General features: G+C 34.5%; 1 protein-coding gene across 5 annotated transcripts; it reads right to left on the bottom strand.

Annotated features, from left to right (window-relative positions):
* Window positions 1-13363: 13363 nt before the first annotated feature.
* Window positions 13364-20468, bottom strand: LOC145599642 (uncharacterized). 5 transcript variants are annotated; one of them, XR_014103937.1, is made up of 4 exons: window positions 20265-20466; window positions 16819-17369; window positions 16088-16311; window positions 13364-13576 (listed from the first exon to the last, which is right to left on the bottom strand). XR_014103937.1 is itself a non-coding variant. In XM_081655897.1 (4 exons), exons 3-4 carry the CDS (start codon window positions 17152-17154, stop codon window positions 13475-13477), a joined length of 438 nt encoding a protein of 145 aa, XP_081512023.1. In that variant the 5' UTR covers window positions 17155-17369; window positions 17465-17557; window positions 20265-20468; the 3' UTR covers window positions 13364-13474. The 5 variants fall into 5 exon arrangements, 3 of the variants coding, with proteins under 3 accessions (XP_081512023.1, XP_081512022.1, XP_081512024.1); XR_014103953.1 differs by having other exon boundaries at window positions 16088-16303; XM_081655897.1 differs by lacking the exon at window positions 16088-16311 and adding an exon at window positions 17465-17557 and having other exon boundaries at window positions 20265-20468.
* Window positions 20469-21626: the final 1158 nt, after the last annotated feature.

The raw sequence follows: 21626 nt of genomic DNA, 5'->3' as shown, positions 1-21626 counted from the left end.
AGCTAATGTTTGAATAACTCAATCCTCAAATAGGAGCTAAGTTATTATTCATACTATTGAAAGAGAGACTAAGTTTCTCTTTTTATAATCTCTCCATGTCAATACTCTCTATTTTCTTTCAATATGGGACTTTTGCAAAAAAAAAAAAATCTCAACAAAAATACTCTATAACAATAGTTTTTTCTTCCTTCTTTTCCCCATCGTATTGCTTCTTTTGTTCAATCTTAATCATTCTTGTCTATACAAAAATATTTCATCACCATATTATTAATTTCACCTCAAACTTAAAATGTGTTAGTTGTAGACATGAGTATTAGCTTCTCTCTATAGAGGTACCACATCATTCTTTAACTATTTATATATTTTTTTCACAATTAATCAAAATAGTTATGTCGATCTCGAGATGCTCAACACAATTAGCACCCATAGTAGTAATATTAGTTGCTTTAAAAATTTTCTAAAGTATTAATATTCTTAGTCAGTAGTTAATTAACTTTTTTCTTGAATAAAGTATTAACATAACAATTATGCTTATTAAATAATTATTATCTTAACAATAAACTGTATAAAGTTATTGGTATTAGTACTGCTCAACTCATGCTCGCTCGTTAAGGTCAATAGTTTGGGTCAAAACAACTCATCAAGTCGAGTTTTGACTAAGTGTTGTCTAAGTCGACGTCGAGTTGCTCAACTTGATTAACTTCTCTAGTGATAATATTAGTTGTTTGCAAAAATTTTAAAGTATCATTAATGTTAGTCATTGATGCTCCATAACAGCGGCGTAAACCATAACACAGTCTTTATTTGATGCTTAATGATAGACAATGACGATGAGCGGTGGTGATTCAATGATGATGATTGATGATAGAGTTAGGTGAAGTGCGGTGAAGGTGATTGAAACCCCATTTGAGCAGCTACGAAGAATGAGAATTGGGGTTGACGAATAGTGGCCACAATGAATTATTACTAGAGGTTTTAATTGAGTTGGTGGTAGTGCGAGTCAAGCATTACCGAAGCATTACCAGGAAGATGAAGAGCCCCTTAAATAAACACCCATTGGCCATTGTTATATTCAATAATTTTGTTGAGCAAAAAAATTTAGAAAAGTTCCACATTGAAATAAAATATCGAGTATTAACATGGAGAGGTTATGAAAAGAGAAACTTAGCCTCTTTTTCAATTGTATGCATAACTTGGCTCCTATTTAAGCCTTGGGTTATTTAAACATTGGCTCTATTTAATAAGTTTGGGCCGAAGATATTTTGGGCTTGGACTTTATGATTTCATCTAGCCTTTTTCATTTTAGCTATATATCAAGTTACAAAAAAAAAATAAAAAAAAAAAAAAAAAAATCCAATTTTGTTGCTAAGTACCAAAAATATAGTTGGATATTATTGCTACATATATTTTAGTTATATATACTTTTCAAAACAACTAATATTATTACCAGAGGTTTAATTGAGTTGGTGGGGGTAGTTTAATAAATATAGCCAATGTTTGAATGACTCAAGCCTCAAAAAGGAGCTAAGTTATTCATTCTATTAAAAGAGTGGCTAAGTTTCTCTTTTTATAACCTCTCCATGTCAATACTCTATTTTCTTTCAATGTGGGACTTTTACAAATCTTTTTGCTCATCAAAATTACTCTAATTTAATAGTTTTTTCTTCCTCTTTTTTCCCATTACATTATCTCATATGTTCAATCTTAATCATTCTTGTCTACCTTATACAAAAATGTTTCATCATCATATAATTAACTTCACTCGAAATTTAAAATGTGTTAGTTGTGCACATAAGTAATAGCTTATCTATATAGAGGTACCACATTGTTTTTTAACTATGCCTTTTTTATATTCACAGTACAATTAATCAAAATAGTTATAGAGGTGCTCACGAGCTTATCAAGCTGAGTTATAACTTGCTCGAGTTTGTTAAGGTTATGACGAGACGAAACAACTCGAGTCGAGTTTTGACCGAACGTGGCCAAGCCGATTTATCGATCTCAATATGCTCAACTCAATTAGCACCCTTAGTAATAACAATATTATTTGTTTTAGATTTTTTTTTTCTAAAATTTTAATAATGTTACTCATTAGTTAATCAACATTTTTCTTGAATAAAGTATTAACATAACTGTAGGGAATATTTCAAGTGTTAATCCCCTAGCTTGAACCCCACTGTAATCATACACTAAAGTACGGTGGCGTCCAAAGATACATGAAGCTGCAACAACAAGGGAAAACTGAGCATGCAGAGAAAGAATTAGGTAAGTTTAGAGATTATATTCTCACCTTTGTTGTCAGATACTTGTATTGATAGTATGCTCTGCCTACAATTACAATTCTTTTAGAAGCAGGAAACTGATAAATTTTTAACCTCATGATGAATTGATGACATCTTTTGACCTTTTGGCTGTCCCAGCTTAATTATTGAATTACCTTTTTTTTTTTGCTCAAATAATAGGGATATTAGATGGTCATACAATAAAATAAGTTGGTGTAGGGAGTATTTCAAGCATTACCCCTGCTAGCTTGAACCCCACTATGATCATACACTAAAGTACGGTGGCGTCCAAAGGGAAAGAAGATAGAGCAAAAGAGTCGCCAACAAGTTTTAGGAACTTGTAAACCGTTCACGAGGTGAAGGTTACACCCCTTAACGATCCAAGAGATCGTTAACTCCAATAGGTCTGGAACCAAGACTGGTAGTTCGGGGATGAAGGTACAAATCCAACCTAAAAGAAATTGAACCTGCCCTAATAATAGGCCTCTACTTTATTTTGATCGTATTCATGTGCGCTTTCTAACTAACATGCAATCAATAGGTTTCCCCTAAACCTGTATAATCTATGTTGGTTGAATATTAATGCACAAACAAATCTATTATTGATGATCACTTGAATTATAATCAAATTAACCCTAAACAAGATTATTAAATATCTTATTAAGCGTGATTACAAGTACCAATTCCCTTTAAAAATGCAGAAAAAGCGTGATCAAGCAATAACAATAAATAATCAAGAAACATAATAATAATCACAATAATTATTATAACAATTATAATCATAAAAATAATCATGTTAAAGCATAATAATAATAGCAAGATCCTAGGCATGATACTAACAAGATTAATAACAAACCTTAGCATGTCACTAAACAATAAAAATCAAATCTTTAACCCTAACATGATACTAACAATCATAAATATTAGGAAGAACATAAAAGGCATCATACTTTTAATCATACTTGATATTAAAGTTACCCTAAACATGATACTAGGAATTTATTGTTGTCACCCTAAACACCAAATTAAGGAAAACGTCCTAACATGATACTAGGAATCATAATAACAACCTAAGCATGATTTCTACATCATAATATCAATAAAAACCATTAAAGCACTTACTTGGATGCCTCGTACCTCTTTCTAATAACAAAATACACACGTTAGTAACTTCAAGGAAAATAATAAACAACAATTAAATTATATAATTGAAAGAAAGATTTGGGACCAAACCCTCAGAAATTAAAACCTTTCACGTCTAGGGCGAAGGCAACTTCGAATAATTCTAGGTGTATCTAGGTCTCGTGAATGCGGAATTTTGTAAAAATAGGGTAGGTTTAGTAAAGAGAGAGAGAAGCTTTAGCTTAGAGAGAAAAGAATTAGAAAACTAGAGAGTTGATGATTGTAGATTGTAGTTGATTCAAAACGGAGTTTTTAGGAGGCTATTTATAGAGAAAATCAGCCAAAAAGATAGAAAATCGAACCAGAGTTCTGACATGAAAAAAACAGAGTTAGCGCCAGAAGCTAATGCTAGCGCCAGGCGCTAATGCTAGCGTTTGGCGCTAATTAAAATTTTGACGCTTTTTCTAAAATCAGATAGAAATTAATCGTACAGGAGGATAAAATCGTATTTTCCTCAAAAACATTCTTTTATTCTGATTAAAACTCTAAAAAGTCAACAAAAGTCAATTTATCAATGCTAATTGAATTAGCAATGAAAAGAATCTTCTAGAAAAATCTAGAAGACTAAAACCATTCCTAATTGCATTAGGAATGATAAATCCATATTAGGCCCTCCCCTAGATCATAGGGCCGCATACAAGGCTCAAACCGGGCCCAGTTTAGTAATTTGGCCATAACTTCCTCAATATTCATCGGAATTGGGCTTATAATATATCGTTGGAAAGCTCTTTTCAAGCCCCATCCAACTACACTACTATTGGACCCATATCATGGACCAACCAAACTGGATTGACTGAATTAAAACTATCTGCAACACTAGACTTTTCACACTTTCGCTTTGTTCAATAATCAAATGACATGAAAGGTATTCATCACTGGGTTTGGTTTTGGGGGGAGATACATTTGGGTGTCTACAGAAGCCCCCACTTTGACTGAATTTGGAAAAATGCAAGTTTCGAAAACGAAAGTCAAAGTAACAATAGGGACGGAGAATGATTCAGAACGTTCAGCGATCCTAAATCATTCTTGTAATGCCGATACCTGCAAACTAGCGTTAGTTAAACAGATAAAAGAGTTAAGAAACGCGTATCTTGCACCGTTGAGCACACGTCTCTGAAGGGTAACCGATTTGTTGCATTTTGATGTTGTGACAACTTTCCACAATCTAGAGAACGCCATCTTGCTTTTTGTTGTTCACTCATCTCCGAACAATAGAGCTTTTTTGGATATGTTCATCGGTCTCTGAACAAAGAGCTTCTTTTTCTTAAATCATAGTGACAACCTTCCCAATCATAGCAAAAGTCGCCGAAGACCGCCTCATCACGAACCGTCCTTCTCAAATCTCGGTGACAACCTCCACAATCTTAGCGAATGCCGTCGAAGACTGCCCATCTCGTGCTATCTTCTCGAATCTTGGTGACAACCTCCACAATCTTAGCAAATGCCGTCGAAGACCGCCCATCTCGCGCTATCTTCTCAAATCTTGGTGACAACCTCCACAGTCTTAGCGAATGCCGTCGAAGACCGCCCATCTCGTGCTATCTTCTCAAATCTTAGTGACAACCTCCACAATCTTAGCGAATGCTGTCGAAGACCGCCCATCTCGTGCTATCTTCTCAAATCTTGGTGACAACCTCCATAATCTTAGCGAATGCCGTCGAAGACCGCCCATCTCGTGTTATCTTCTCAAATCTTGGTGACAACCTCCACAATCTTAGCGAATGCTGTCTAAAATAACCTCTCTTGAAGTCATCCTCAGTTGTTGCGATAATATTCCGAAGAAAACTACCGAAGACCAACGCTTGTCGATCCTTAAAGCTCGCTTGAACTTTGCTTTAGCCGGTACGTCGGCGCTTCTGCTGCTTGTAAACCAGTATGTCGGTGTCTTGGATTGTGAACCTGTATGTCGGTGCTTCTAAACCGGTATGTCGGTGCTTCTGAACCATAATGTCGGTGCCTTTGTGATGAGCCAATGTTTAGGCGCTTTAAGCTAAGTGAGACAATCTTTCGTCAGGTCGATCACTTATTTGCAGTTGTAATCAAACCGACTACTTAATCATGTCAAATTTCTTATAGGGGCTAACTGGCATACCAAGGAACTCAAAATTGTTGTATGAGGTCGAAATAACTATTCTGAGAGGCTTCGAGCTCTGTCGCTGTTGAAATATTATTGGCTCCAAGAATTGGCTCTATCGCCAGACGTTGGGATTTAGAGTCAGGCGCTGAAATCTGTTGCCAGACGCCAGATGTTGTTGCCAGACGACAGCCTTGTCGTCTGGTGCTGGAGTCGGGTCTTCCCTATTCTTCTCTTGCTGCCGTTGTTGCTCGGTTTTGCTCCGAACTTTGAGCTTGGTCGTTTCCTTTCAACCAAATTTGCTCAAGTCTTTTGTAAATTAAAGCTCTTCATCTCTAATTTACCGATCAATGTAACTCCTCTTATCTTGGAGGAATCTCCTGTGGTCATATTCGCGGTTTTTTCGAAAAAAAATCCGGGAATGTCCTCGCTTGCTGGGATGCACCTGCATTTATATCTTTGACTATAGGACTTTGCTTGTCTTTCTTTAGGGTTGACCTAAGACTTAGTGTTGACTCAAATCATTGACTTGACATGACTCAAGGTATAAATTTGACTCGCTGTGATTGACTCGAGGTTGACTCGACTCAAAGTGTTTGACACATGTGTTAGACTCAAATTAAGGTGATATGACACGACATGACTCAATGTGTACATGACTCGTGTGTTCATTGTAATGTGATCGTGCGACTCGAAAATGCAAAAAAGCAAAAAAAATTCGTCATTTTTATGGAAGGTATCGACTTTCTCCCAAAAAAGAAAGACGCGAAAAAAGAATCGAAGTTTTCGAATGCATGTTGAATGAGCTTAGTCAAATGTTGTTTGATACTATCTCTCAAGGTGAAAGGATTAATCCATCCTAGGCTATCTCAATGGTTGACTCAATGATGAAAGTATTTGGGTAACTTAGGCACGGAGGCTAAGCACTTCATACTTCGTGATGCAATGACAATTATGATTGATGAGTGATGTTGATATGACAAGGCATGCTTCAACGTTGTGTTAAGATTCCATGACAAAGGGTTCCTAAGGGAAGTATATTTGGTCATGTATATGTGATGTGTGTGATAGTGACACTAAAGTTAGGCCGCAAGGGCTAAGTGTGTGGAAAATATATTGAAAAGAGTCAAATGGTGGTGACTCTTAGGCTGGGTAAGCTAATGATGTAAGGATCAAGCCCCCAAGTCTAGCTCTACATGAATAGGGATGAGCATTGGAGATCCCTTGATATGACCATGATGTGTGAATGTGAATGTGAATATGAATGCATGTTTATTACGGCTGCACCTCGATGTGAGGTTGCCTACGTATCCGTTAGGAATCAAGCTGAACGTAGCTCTAGACGAACCTCGCACAAGCGTGTGTATACCTCAAAAAGGTCTTTTTAAGGGTTGAAACATGGTTAGGCTAAAGGTTGAAGAAGAAGGGGATAAACGGCTCAAGACCCTAGATAAGCCCCTAAGGTATGCAACTTTGCTTTTGGAATATTTGTATTTTCATGCTTGAGGCTTTTAACTCTTTTTTAGCTCTCTTTTCTCTTTTGCTTTAGCATCTATTTTATTTTTATAAGTGTGGGCAATCCCAATCATGCGGTCTATCACTCACTTGGCATTCATGTTTCTCAGGCACGGTACCGAGCACTCGATAAGAAACGCAATCCGAGACGTGTTCTTATCAAAGATATTTTCATATCAAAGACATTGGAACACTTGCTCTTTTGTACACTTTTATTTATTTTTTTGCTTATTTATTTATTTTGATCTTTTGAAATCACTCAAGCTTTTGAAATTGCATAAGTTACACACCATCCCATCCCAAGGTTAGGTAGATATGTGTTGAAGAAGAAAGGTCTATCGTTAGACGAGGCTCAAAGTGGTTTATAAAAAAAAAGGATTGTATATTTGAAGGGTGAAAGGTAATATGATGTGGCTACAAGGGGTGCCTCAAATCATTGGTATACCTTGTGCTTAGTTTGACATGGATTTTTTTTTTTTTTTTTTTTAATGCAATGTAATGAAATATGCAAGAAAATAAATGCTCATTTTATTAAAGGAAAAAAGAAAGAATCTACAAAATTAATCTAAGGGGAATAAAAAGGTGCCTATGCTAGACTTATTGGGGAAAGGGTAAATAAAAAATAAATAGAAAAAGAGGTCACGAAATCTTGTCGTTGAAGCTCGCCTCTTGTCTTGTGTTGTTTGCTTTATCATCACTCGCTCTTCTTGTTAACTGGAGGCATGGGAAGCTTGTTATTATCGATCAAATGTTGGATAGCCTCCTTATGCTTCCAACAACTCTCAGTAGCATGACCCCTACCTTGATGGTACTCGCAGTGTTCATCTGGATTCCAACTAGGCAATCTCTTTTCAGGTGCGGGATCTTGAATAGGTCCAATGGGAGTAATGAGTCTTTTGGCATGGAGTCGATCGAAGACAGTATCGTAGCTCATCCCAATGGGGGTGAAGTCTTTCCTTAGTTGCTTCTTAGATCCTTGGTTATCCATGGCTAAAACTTCACTGAGATCAAAGGTACTAACATTGTTACTAGAGTGGGCGTTTTCGGAAGAAGAAGGATTGTCGTTCTTCTTTCCTTTCCAGCCACCGTGGTTACTATTGTTAGTAGCTTTTTATTTTGCGAGGTCATCTTCAATCTCGATTCCGATGTCATAAACAGCCTTGAAGGTATTCAAGTTGTGTTAAAATTTTAAGTGCTTTGAATACTTTTCTTGTAAGTTCTTGATAAACATCCTCACAGACTCTTTTTCGGTGGGCACCTCAATCATCTTAGCAGAAGTTTCCCTCCACTTATTAAAGAAAGAAGTAAAGCCTTCATTCTCTTTTTGTCTTAGCACCTCGAGCTGTCTATAATTGGTTTCGACTTGAATATTACACTTATATCTATTAATGAAAGCGTTTATAATAGCATCCCAAGTAGAGGTTTACTCTTTGTCAAGGGAGAAGAACCATTGTTGGCAAACGGTTTCAAGAGATAAAGATCGAAAACAAGGAATGAAAGACTTTCTTATCAATCCCCTTAATGTTCATTATAGTTTCAAAGGCCCTTAAGTGAAGGTAAGGATTATCTGTTGCCTTGAATTTTGGGATGTCGTTGGCATTGAACTTATGCGGAAGAAGTTCCTTGTCCACCAAGACCCCTTGTGAACGAATGCCTTGAAACTTGTAATCACTAGATAGTTTGCTCAAGCTTTCTTGCATAAGGTCCATTTGTTGTTGTTTCACAAGGGCATTGATTTTGAGGGCTAAAGCCTTCAACGCCTCAGTCACGTCAGTCAATTGACTCCTAAGTTCATTAACTTCCTCTTGAGTTGCCATTATCTTTTTAGCTTTCCTCTTTTGACGAATCAGTTTATCAAAAAGTAAGACTTGAATAAAGAGGTTGTCCTTGATTAATCGCCCTTCTCTTCTCGACCAAGTACTGTGGAAAGGGAAATTAGGGATATTCATTGTTAATTATTTGACTCAACTCTATTCAACATGCATAGATGGAAGAAGGTAGTAAGAATGAAGTTTGTGATGTGAAGAAAGATGATGTAGATGGAGGGATATGACAAAAGTAGGAATAGAATGTACCCCCAACTCAAATGACGAAAAAAACTGAATCATGCATGAACCTAAGACATGGTCATGGTGTGAAAAGAGTATTTACAAAGTGTGTGCTAAGACTAGTGAGTGTAGGAGACATGTTAAGACTCGTGTCATGACCATGTGGCTAGACTATGTGACTAGACTCGAACAAAGACTAAGTTAAGACCTCACGTATATGCATTAAACTGGACAGGTTGTGGTATTTTAGTCATAACTTTTGATCTGTGACTCTGATTGGGATGAAACTAACTCCAAATTAACTATAAAACTCGGGGCTACAGATCCTTATGTTGTACGACTCGTAGTTCTTTCTAGAACTCCGGCTATGACCAAAACAAGTTGACGTTTGTGCAGTATACGGGAATAAAAATCCGGATTGACTTAAAGGAACTATGACTCAATTTTAGGTATATTTTTTAGCTCAAATAAATTAATTAATTAATTAAACAAAGTCCTTTAGTCATTAATTAGTTTATTTAGGTTTAATCACAAGTCAAACAAACGGTTAGGAAAAACACATAGAGTATGCACAAGCAAAGAATGCACAAGTAGTCAAGTAGGCACGATATGATGCAATGAGTTTGCAACCTAACCATGGCTCTAGTTCTCTAAAGTTCGGGATATGGGTTAGTCAAAGAGGGTCCATGGTTAATTGTCCGGATGCACCGCGCGGAAGCCTAACCATGAAGGGTTGGCGCGAGTAGATGGGACACCGCGAGTTTAGAAAAACTCGCTACCATGGTTTGGTGAATTCAACATTCTCGGATGTACCCTTTGTTGCACAGAGCGTTCAATCAGGTAGATGGAGCATGAATTCCCAGAGGGTTATGTCCATATGCAGAACACATATGGGTTTCAGAAAAGTGAGAAAAACTCAATTAGGAAGTAGGATCGAGCAAACAGTGCTAAAAACTAGTCGAAATTAGAACGCATATTTCTGGTTCGGTATTGGAAGAACTTGGCACCACCAAACAGAGGCCAGCACCACTTTTTGGCTTTAGCGCCTGGTGACAGAGGTTGTCGTCTAGCGCTAAAGTCAAAACGTTGGCGCTAATCTTTGTTCGCTGACGCTAGTTCCTACATGCCTCAGCATCTTTCTGTGCTCGATAAAATTTTCCAGTTTTTTCGCAGCATTATTTCGATTCTAGTTGTAAAAGATATTCCTCAAATTTCCTACGTGTAAAAATCCTATGTTTTAACTCATTACGGATGGTCTTTCCAATGAGATCTTTTTTATGCATATGACAATAATGTTAATCAAAATTACGCACATGAAATACTTAGATCTTTTCGAGTCGTATCCACTCATTCTAAATCATTGCCGAAACAAATTCAGGAATTAAAATAGAAATCCTCCCCAGTGGAGTTGCCAAAAACTGTAGGGAATATTTCAAGCATTATCCCTAGCTTGAACCCCATTGTGATCATACACTAAAGTACGGTGGCGTCCAAAGGGAAAGAAGATAGAGCAAAAGAGTCGCCAACAAGTTTTAGGAACTTGTAAACCGTTCACGAGGTGAAGGTTACACCCTTTAACGATCCAAGAGATCGTTAACTCCAATAGGTCTGGAAACAAGACTGGTAGTTCGGGGATGAAGTTACAAATCCAACCTAAAAGAGATTGAACCACTAGCAGAAAAATTGCTATTTGTAACTGGCGAAATTGACTTTTTTTTTAACTAGCATTGTTGGTTGCGAATGTCACCGTTACAACTAGTGAAAATTATTTGTAACCGACTAATGTTAGTTACAAATAATGTATTATTTGTAACTGGCTTAACCCAACGCCAGTTACAAAAAATCTATTTTCCATGTAAGAAATCACACTATTTGTAACTGACATTAAGTTAAGTCGGTTACAATAAGGGTATTATTAGTAACTGGCAAATCATAACGCCAGTTACGAATATATTTTTTTATTTTTTTTTAAAAATACTATTAGTAACTAACACTAGATTACGCTAGTTACTAATAAATAATTTTTTTTCTATATAAATATTTGATTCAAATACAAAAATGGTAGTATATATGCTTCCAAAAAAAAAGGTAGTATATCCTACCAAACAGCCCATCGTCAAATGGGTTATACCCTGTTACAATTCAACCAACAAATCATGTACTCCGAATACTTCCATATAACTTAAATTAACCCACAACATACAATACAAAAACTCTAAATATTATCACACAACTCGAATTATTCATCTACAACCATACAATACAACAAAATTAATTATACTTTAATTTCCAAAAAACAATTATAATTGAATTAAAAAAAGCATTGATTTATAATTTAGAAATGTAATAATGTAGACACCCAAATGTGTCTCCCCAAAACCAAACCCGGTGATGAGTACCTTTCACGTCGAATCATAATCGAATGAAGTGAAAGTGTGGAAAGTCTAGTGTTGCGGAAAGTTTTTTATTTTCTTTTCTCTTCTCTCTGTTTTTGAAAACGTATTTTAAGAAAACAGCCAATCCAGTTTGGTTGGTCCATGATATGGGTCCAATAGTAGTGTAGTTGGATGGGGCTTGCAAAGACCTTTCCAACGATATATTATGAGCCCAATTCTGATGAATATTGAGGAAGTTATGGCCAATTTACTAAACTGGGTCCGGTTTGAGCTTTATGTACGGCCCAATGATCTAGGGGAGGGCTTAATATGATTTATCATTCCTAATGCAATTAGGAATGGTTTTAGTCTTCTAGATTCTTCTAGAAGGTTCTTTTCATTCCTAATTCAATTAGCATTGATAAATTAACTTTTGTTGACTTTTCAGAGTTTTAATCAAAATCAAATAGCATTTTCGAGGAAATTATATGATTTTATCCTCCAGTACGACAAACTTATTGGATTTTCGAAAACGCGTTAAAATTAGGCTTGGTGCCTGACCTCAGGCCTTGGCGCCAGGCGCTAGCCATTGGCGCCTGGCGCCAGCTAGCCAGGGTTGACGCCAGCTCTGTTTTTTGTGCGTCAGACTCTGTTTTGTTTAATTTATCTTTTTGGCTGATTTTCTCTATAAATATCGTATTAAAAACTCCGTTTTCTGGAATAATTCATCACCAATTCTCATCAAGTTTTCTTGATTATTTCATCTTTCTTTCTTTCTTTCTTTCTCTAAACTTTGTTTTCATATACAAAATTCCGCATTCGCAAGATCTAGAAACACCTAGCCATATTCGAAGTTGCCTTCGCCCTAGACATGAAAGGTTTATTTTCTGAGGGTTTGGTCCCAAATCTCTCTTTCAATTATTTAATTTAATTGTTTGTTTTATTATTTTCCTTGAAGTTACTAACGTGTGTATTTTGTTATTAGAAAGAGGTACGAGGCATCAAAGTAAGTGCTTTAATGGTTTTAATTGTTTATGATGTAGAAATCATGTTTATATTGTTATTATGATATTCCTAGTATCATGTCTAGGGTAACTTTAATATTAAATATGATTGTTACGATTCTTCCTAATATTTATGATTGTTAGTATCATGTTAGGGTTAAAGATTTGATTTTTATTGCTTAATGACATGCTAGGGTTGGTTATTAATCTTGTTAGTATCATGCCTAGGATCTTGCTATTATTATTATGCTTTAATATTAACATGAACATGATTATGATTATAATTGTTATAATTCATGATGATTATTATTCATTATTTATCATGATGTTGATTATTTTTATTATGTTGCTTGATGATATTTATTGCTTGATCACATTTTTATGCATGTTTAAAGGGAATTTGGTACTTGTAATCACGCTTAATAAGATAATTAATAATCTTGTTTAGGGTTAATTTGATTATAATTCAAGTGATCGCCAGTAATAGATTTATTTGTGCATTATATTCAACCAACATAGATAAACAGGTTTAGGGTTAACCTATTGATTGCATGTTAATCAGAAAGCGCACATGAATACGATCAGAATAAAGTAGAGGCTTATTATTAGGGCAGGTTCAATTTCTTTTAGGTTGGATTCCCCGAACCCTTATTTGGTTCTAGACCTTATGGAGTTGACGATCTCTTGGATCGTTAAGGGGTGTAACCTTCACCCTGTGAATGGTTTACAAGTTCCTAAAAAAAACTTGTTGGCGATTCTTTTGCTCTATTTTCTTCCCTTCTGGACGTCACCGTACTTTAGTGTATGATCACAATGGGGTTCAATCTAGTGGGATTAAAGCTAGAAATTATTCCCTACAAATAACAATAATCAATAGGCTAAATAAAATTAATGTAGATATATAAAAATGTGTTATATTATTTTATTAAGCTAAATGCGATTAATCACAACATCTATTCCTTAAAAAAAATCATAACATCGATTAATAAGATAGCTAGTCTTTCAACAAAAAATTAAGCCTGAAAAACTTAACCCATTGTTCTCGAATCTCATCCAATTCTACATCGTTGTAGGCTGAAAGTCTTACCAAATACTCCTGGAAAAAAAAATATGTGTATACATATTATACTTTATAAAAATAAAATATCAACCAAAACTCTTATAAAGCATTTTAGCTTGCAAAGAAGAGGTAAATTCATCACTAACCTCTTTCAAATTACCCTTGCAATCGCTATGGAAAGATACTATCTAATACATATATCTCATCACATAATAAGCACATTCGGTAACACCACATTTTGGATAGATTTGTATTCAAAGCACAAGAAGCATGTCATAACTTATCTTCTTCTAACTTAATCTCACACATAAACTAAAATGCATATCTTGATTCTTGAATGAAGGTGCCACATTTAATAACGCCTTAAAAATACAATCCTCCACCAAGTAAGTATCTAACCTACAACTTTAGCAGTTGGAAAGTCCTTTTTGAAAGTAACCAGAGCACACTACCACATCACATTTGCTAACAAAATATCACAATATCACTATAGACAACCCTACCTACATATTTTCAACGGAAAACTACATTATTTATTACTTTTACCATAATGAAAATTAAAAAGGTTTCAGTGAAATTCAATCATAAAGAGCTGCAACATATACATGCTCCTAAGTGAGTATTTGTAGACACCCAAATGTGTCTCCCCAAAACCAAACCCAGTGATGAATACCTTTCATGTCATTTGATTATCGAACGAAGCAAAAGTGTGAAAAATCTAGTGATGAGGATGTTTTTATTAAAATATCTATTCTTTCTATTTTTGAAAAATTTTCTTTTCTTACCCTATTTTTGAAAACGTCTATTCCAGTTTAGTTTGGTCCATGATATGGGTCCAATAATGGTGTAGTTGTATGGGGCTTGGAAAGACCTTTCCAACAATATATTATAAGCCCAATTCCGATGAATAATGAGGAAGTTATGGCCAAAATACTAAACTGGGCCTAAACCGGATTTTACCTACGACCCAATGATCATGTGGAGGGTCCAAAGGTCTAATCCTTTTCCTAAACTAATTAGGATTAATTAGAAGCTTCTGTAAGTTTCTAAAAGATCTTAATTATCCTTTTTGAAAAGATAAGATTAAAGAATCTGAGTTAAATAAAAACTTTTCTTTTTAAAAAACTTTCCTTTTTCTTAAATCCTAATTCTATTTGAATTTAAAGATGTTCAAAGATAGTCAGATTTTATTTTTGTGCCTCATAATCTTTATCCAAATTTTATATGGTATGATAGATCTTGAAATTATCTTTCCAATTATAAATTATAATATTAAATCCGAGCTATAACGAAAAAGATATGAATTAGATATGAAATTCTATCCAAAACTGACACCGTCCCACTATTTCGGCCATATCTTTTTATATACAAAATATTTTAATCTGATTCTAATTGGTTTGGAAAGTATACTTCAAGAGATTTCCAAAGACATATCATATGACTTATTTGGACTTCTGGATCAAAAGATATGATAAAAACAAAATCCGCAAAAACTGCTGCCCATCGAGTTTTATTTCGATTCAAATTCGGATTATTTTCTTATTCTTCGACCCTCTTTTTTCTCTATAAATAAAGGTCATATCTCCTCTTTTTCAATAACCAACTCTCATCAAGAAATTCTTGATATAAACTTCTCTCTTTTTTTTTAAACTAGCCTTTTCTCAAATACAAAATTCCGCATTCACAAGACCTAGATATACCTAGTATTGTTCGAAGTTTCCGTCGCCCTAAACGTGAAAGGTTTTAATTTCTGAGGGTTTGGTCCTAAGTCTCTCTTTTAATTATTTAATTTAATTCTTTGATTTTATCATTTTCCTTGAAGTTAATAACGTGTGTATTTTGTTATTAGAAAGAGGTACGAGGCATCCAAGTAAGTGCTTTAATTGATTTTATGATATAGAAATCATGCTTAGATTGTTATTTTGATTCCTAGTATCATGTTAGGATGTTTTATTGATTCTTAGTATCATGTTTAGGATGTTTCTAGTATCATGTTAGGATGCTATCTTTAGTATGATATTTAGGGTAATTTGCTTATATCAATCATGATTCCTGCGATGTCTTTTATTCTCTTCCTAATATTCATAGAAGTATCATGTTAGGGTTAAAGCTTTGATTTTTATTGTTTAGTGACATACTAGGGTTTGTTATTAATCTTGTTAGTTACATGCCTAGAATCTTGCTATTAATATTATGCTTTAACATTATTATTATAATTATGATTATAATTATAATTTATTGTTATTATGTTGATATTTATTGTTATTGCTTGATCACGCCTTTTATGCATGTTTAAAGGGAATTTGTACTTGTAATCACGCTTAATAAGATAATTAATAATCTTGTTTAGGGTTAATCTTGATTATAATTCAAGTGATCGCCAATAATAGTTTTGTTTGTGCATTAATATTCAACCAACGTAGATAAACAGGTTTAGGGTAAACATATTGATTGCATGTTAGTCAGAAAGCGCACATGAATACGATCAAAATAAAGTAGAGGTCTATTATTAGGGCAGGTTCAATCTCTTTTAGGTTGGATTTGTACCTTCATCCCCGAACTACCAGTCATGGTTCCAGACCTATTGAAGTTGATGATCTCTTGGATTGTTAAAGGGTGTAACCTTCACCCTATGAACGGTTTACAAGTTCCTAAAACTTGTTGGCGACTCTTTTGCTCTATCTTCTTTCTCATTGGACGCCACCGTACTTTAGCGTATGAACACAGTGGGGTTCAAGCTAGGGATAATGCTTGAAATATTCCCTACAATACTAAATCAAGCATTTCAGGTCATAGATCCATGGTCATCATGGCTAGAAAGTCGTTAAATACAACAAAGGACTTATTAAAAAAAACTATTACGAGTTAACATGCTTGAAATATAATTTACATACAGCTTCTAATGATACTCCAGTCATTACAAGTTATAATTCCATTCGAAAAAGAATCAACAAGAGCCACACAGCCTGGTATAAGGTGATTTGTGAGCAAATACATATATGCATGTTGAATTGTTACAAACTGGTATATTAGATGATTTAGCACATATATTTTAACGTTGTAATGCATACCGTGACTCTAGAAGGGAGGGAAACTCTGATATGATATATAGAGCAAGTGAGCAAGGAACTTTTCCAATTCAAACAAACATGATTTGTCAGTGAATTATCAGTGAAAATGAGAGTAAAGCAAAAGAGATTTTACATACGGAAAAAGATGCATACTCCATGGCCAAGAAACTATAAAGGTAATTTTGCACATTGGAGAAAAAGAGATACCTGCTCCAATGCAGCAAAATCTTCATTTTGTATCTGGGAAGTGAATTCTAGCTTACTCTCCAGGTTGTGCTCAAATGATTTGTACCCCTTTGACAAATCGCTGAAGAAACCATCACTTGGATTAGAATAAAATGATGTTGGAAGAGGTTCAACACGAGCATATGCTGTAGAAGGATCATGAATTGCAAACGATTCAGCAATATTGCTACTAGGAACCTTTTCATTCATGAACTTGTCATTCTCAACAAAAGTGCGGCTAGATGCAGAAGAATCTTTAACAATGTTAAGAGAATCAAGGAAAGAAGGTTGAGATCTTCTGGGATATGGTTCAGCCATAACTGAATGCGAGGGGCCATTAAATAAACTGCCGGTGTTATAGTTGAAACCTATGGAACGTGTTTCAGATGGCCATTGATTTCCATAACCTGCCAAATTCCCCACTACGTTACTAGGTTGCCTTTGCTCCAACTAAAAATGATTCTTCAACTTCAGAAAGCTATGACCAAACTCTAATGCAGATTCTGGCAAATCCAAACGTGAGCGAATAGAATCTGCAATAATAGCAAAACATATTACATGAAACAATCATAAAACCCATCACTATTTAATTGTCAGGCTATGTTCTTGCTTAAACAACTCCACTGACCAGACTCCTGATCGATGTAAAACACTAGTGACTTGGCCCTTGGTAGAGACTTTTGCAGCAATATCATTGGTGCTTCCGATAGTGTTAGCAAAGCTTGCAGAAGAGCTAGTCATTATCATATCCATAGAATTTTAAGTGAGAATCACTACTATTATAAACTTAAGAAGCACAGGGTCAGCTAGAAGATATTGCATCTCCAAATCTGCCACTTCCTATACCCGTCCCAAAGTTTCCAATACTGTCATCTGTTTGTTGTGAGAAGCTAGAACCTGCTTGGTAGTTTGAAGCTAGAACCTCATGACTGTTTCCCGCTTGTTTTTTAAGCTTCTGAAGCAAATTAGGTGAGCTAGAATTATCACTTTGGGTATCAATATGTGCATGAGGAACCGAATCAGACCCATTGTATCGAGTGAAAACATGTGATTTTTCACTGTGTTCAGTATAAATAGAAGCTCTAGTTACTAAATCGGAACTACTGTCAGTATGAGCATTGCAAGAATTGTAAGACGAAGCTTGTCCATATCCTGAAGTTTGTTTCTCAGGATATTCTGATTTTCAGCTCTGAACTTCAGTTCTGAATTTCAGCTCTGAATTTCAGCTCTGAAATCAGCTCTGAATTTAAGCTCTGAAATCAGCTCTGAATTTCAGCTCTGAATCAGCTCTGAATTTTAGCTCTGAAATCAGCTCTGATTTTCAGTTCTAAATTTCCGCTCTCATTCCCTCTCTCCTTTATTAACCTTTTTGGGTTTTACTTAATCAAATATTATGGTATTGATGTTAAAGTGTGATATTCTGAAAGAAAGAAATATACTCACTCTAGAATATGAGAAAAATAAAAATCAAAGAAATGAAAAAAAGGACAAGCAAACTTGATAGGTGCACAAAAATCACTTCATTGCTAGCTGGTTAGGCATTAGACAAGCCTGCACAATATTTATTAATAGCTACAAGGTCATATTTTTGTGCTTAAAATTCTATGAAAGAAAGAAATATACTCACTCTAGAATATTTAAATAAGGCATGCAAAAAGTTTAAGTACTACAGGGAATCAGAATTAAGTGGTCAGCCATATTAGATGGTGGTCCTTAACTCAATTCCATCCAAGCAGAGAATAGGAGCTCATGTAACAGAAAATTGAGGTTAGTTATGCAGACTTTGACATGTCAACATCTAGTTAGATCATAAGGCTGTTTGGTAAGTCAACTCGCGCTTGTATTGCTATTGAATAAGAGAGCTATAGTACTATAAATTTCATTCATTCAGACAATTGTTGTAAGATTCTTTTTCATCATTAATTAATGCTCTAGTGTATAAGCACTTGAGTTGACAAGGTTCAACAATGAAGAAAAAGTTCATATTGTGTGTTCCAATTTAATAATTAAATCAGTACTTGTAACACAGAGTGAGGACATTGAGAGACCAGAAAATAGGTTGTAGTCACAGTAACAACTAACAAGTAACAAATAAAACCCACAGGGCAACAAGCATAAAGCACAAATACTTCCTGCTCCATTGCTTGTATACATTCCAATAACCTTTCTAAGACCAAGAGTTCACAAGATAATTACACTCCATCTAAAAACCTTGCATGATGAGAGTGCTGATACAAAATCTTAACAATATATTCTACTTTCAAGCGTGCTACATTCATCTATAACAATATTTCCTGTAATAAGCAGAAGCTATTTTCTTTTCAGGATTACAAATGTATATTCAAAACAATTTCAGGTTCTAAACTCAAACTATCAAAATAAGGGAGGAAATGAAGCTAAAAGGCTAGATGTTAAAAGTGTGATAGTTTGAAAAAGTGGCGTCGAAACCAATATATCCTACTTTGCTGATAACTGCCAAAACTCCTAGCTCTCGGAGGTTGAATCGCAGCATGATATGTTTAGGTTGGTCAGTAACAAGGCTTGGAACTGGGATGAAAATTATAATCTAGCTAATCATCTATTTACACACACAACACACACACACACAGAGTATGAGTATTTGATACCATGTTTTGTTAATTTTTACACACACAGAGTCACACACACAGAGTCACACAAAGTATAATAGATTCTTATTAATGATACATCCTGCTTTAGTACTGACCCAGAGAAGTTTATTGAAATTGAACAAACAAATTGGTACATCTAATAAAACTTAGCAACAGAAAACTTCATTTAATGCAGCCCAAAAATAAGGGAAAATTGGAAGAGTAAACTTTAACAATTACAACACTTTACAAGGTCGACAATGCACCCAATGAACACATTTTCGATTATACTAAATCGAAATTATTCATCAAAACCTAATTTTCTTGGTTTTTAATAATCCAATTTGATTAAAAATTAATCAAGTAATTGACAACAACAACAATTTTTTATTTTCTTCAGGAATACCTAGATTGTGAAGCTGATATTCGATGATAACAATAGAAAACATCTTTAGCTCAAATGATGTTTAAAAGGAAGATAAATATATCAAAAGTCGCTTCAATCGAGGACTCAGAGGTACAATTCAATGGCGGAGGCTCATATCCGACATTTTATCAAACAATAATTTTGGGGGAGAATTTCAAGAAAGAGAAAAGACAAAAGCAAAACTAAACCCTAAAGTTGCTACCAAGTCGATTGAAAAATAAATTACCCCAATTCTCAAAAATCCCACAAAATCAAGTTGAATTTGAGTACTTTAAACGATTCAAATTCATCATCCCAAGAGGTGGAAAGAAAGCAAATTTAGGAGTGAACCTTAGATTGAGAAATTGGTATTTGATAATTACAACAATAAAAAAGAAAAAAAAAATGCTTACTTGAGTAATTGCTTCAATGGATGAGGGAAAGCTCGGAAACTGCTTCGACGAACTAAAAATTCTAGCATTAGCCATGGAAAAAGGGGAAGGGACAGTGATTGATGATTTTTGGCGATTTGAGGAAGAATTAGGGAAAAATGAGAAAAAAATTGAGGGAAATGAGAAAAAGAAGAAAGAGAAATAATGGGGCAAAGAGGACGACGAAAGAAAACCAGGAACAAGCCACACGTTAAAGACCAAAAAGACAAAACTACCCTAGGTAAATTGGGCAATACAGCAAAGGGGGCAGAAGGTAAAGGCGTCATTTCCCTATTCATAAGGAACAATAAATGTGCAATAGTAAGGGTACTTGGGGGTTTTATATAGGTTAAAATTAAAATATTCCCTTAAAAAAATTCCAATGAGAAATTGTTTCCTTTCTTTAAAAAAAATAAAATAAAATTATTTTCAGGAACTTAATATTTGTAACTAACGTTTGTAAGCTAGTTACAAACTTTTTAGTCAAAGTTTATTTGACTTAATATTTGTAACTGACATTTATTTAGTTAGTTACTAATAAAACATCAATCAATGATATACCACATATTAGTAACTAACATTTACTACGTCGGTTATTAATGTCATGAAATTTGTAACTGGCATTATCTTAGTCGGTTACTATTGATGCTTTCGTAACTAGCATAACATACGCCAATTACTAACAAGGCGTTACAAATAGCATTTTTTTCTACTAATAATAGGCCTCTACTTTATTCTGATCGTATTCATGTGCGCTTTCTGACTAACATGCAATCAATAGGTTTACCCTAACCCTGTTTAATCTATGTTGGATGAATATTAATGCACAAACAAATCTATTATTGGCGATCACTTGAATTATAATCAAATTAACCCTAAACAAGATTATTAAATATCTTATTAAGCGTGATTACAAGTACAAATTCCCTTTAAACATGCATAAAAGGCGTGATCAAGCAATAACAATAAATAATCAAGCAACATAATAATAATCACAATAATTATTATAACAATTATAATCATAAAAATAATCATGTTAAAGCATAATAATAATAGCAAGATCCTAGGCATGATACTAACAAGATTAATAACAAACCTTAGCATGTCACTAAACAATAAAAATCACATCTTTAACCCTAACATGTTACTAATTTAACAATCATAAATATTAGGAAGAACATAAAATGCATCATACTTTTAATCATACTTGATATTAAAGTTACCCTAAACATGATACTAGGAATTAATTGTTGTCACCCTAAACATCAAATTAAGGAAAACGTCCTAACATGATACTAGGAATCATAATAACAACCTAAGCATGATTCCTACATCATAATATCA

Source organism: Chenopodium album, chromosome 2 (genome assembly GCF_948465745.1).
Source record: "Chenopodium album chromosome 2, dcCheAlbu1.1, whole genome shotgun sequence".
NCBI classification, from domain to species: domain Eukaryota; kingdom Viridiplantae; phylum Streptophyta; class Magnoliopsida; order Caryophyllales; family Amaranthaceae; genus Chenopodium; species Chenopodium album.
The sequence above is the reverse complement of the archived record's forward strand: the minus strand, read 5'-3'. Positions and strand labels throughout refer to the sequence as shown.

Bases quoted from the DNA above. Each gene is read 5' to 3' on its own strand.
- LOC145599642 (XM_081655897.1), bottom strand. From the start codon at position 17,154: ATGGCTGAACCATATCCCAGAAGATCTCAACCTTCTTTCCTTGATTCT. The intron at 13,577-16,818 runs GTATCTCTTTTT...TTTTTTTTCCAG, and splicing joins ATTTTGCTGCATTGGAGCAG to GAGTATTTGGTAAGACTTTC.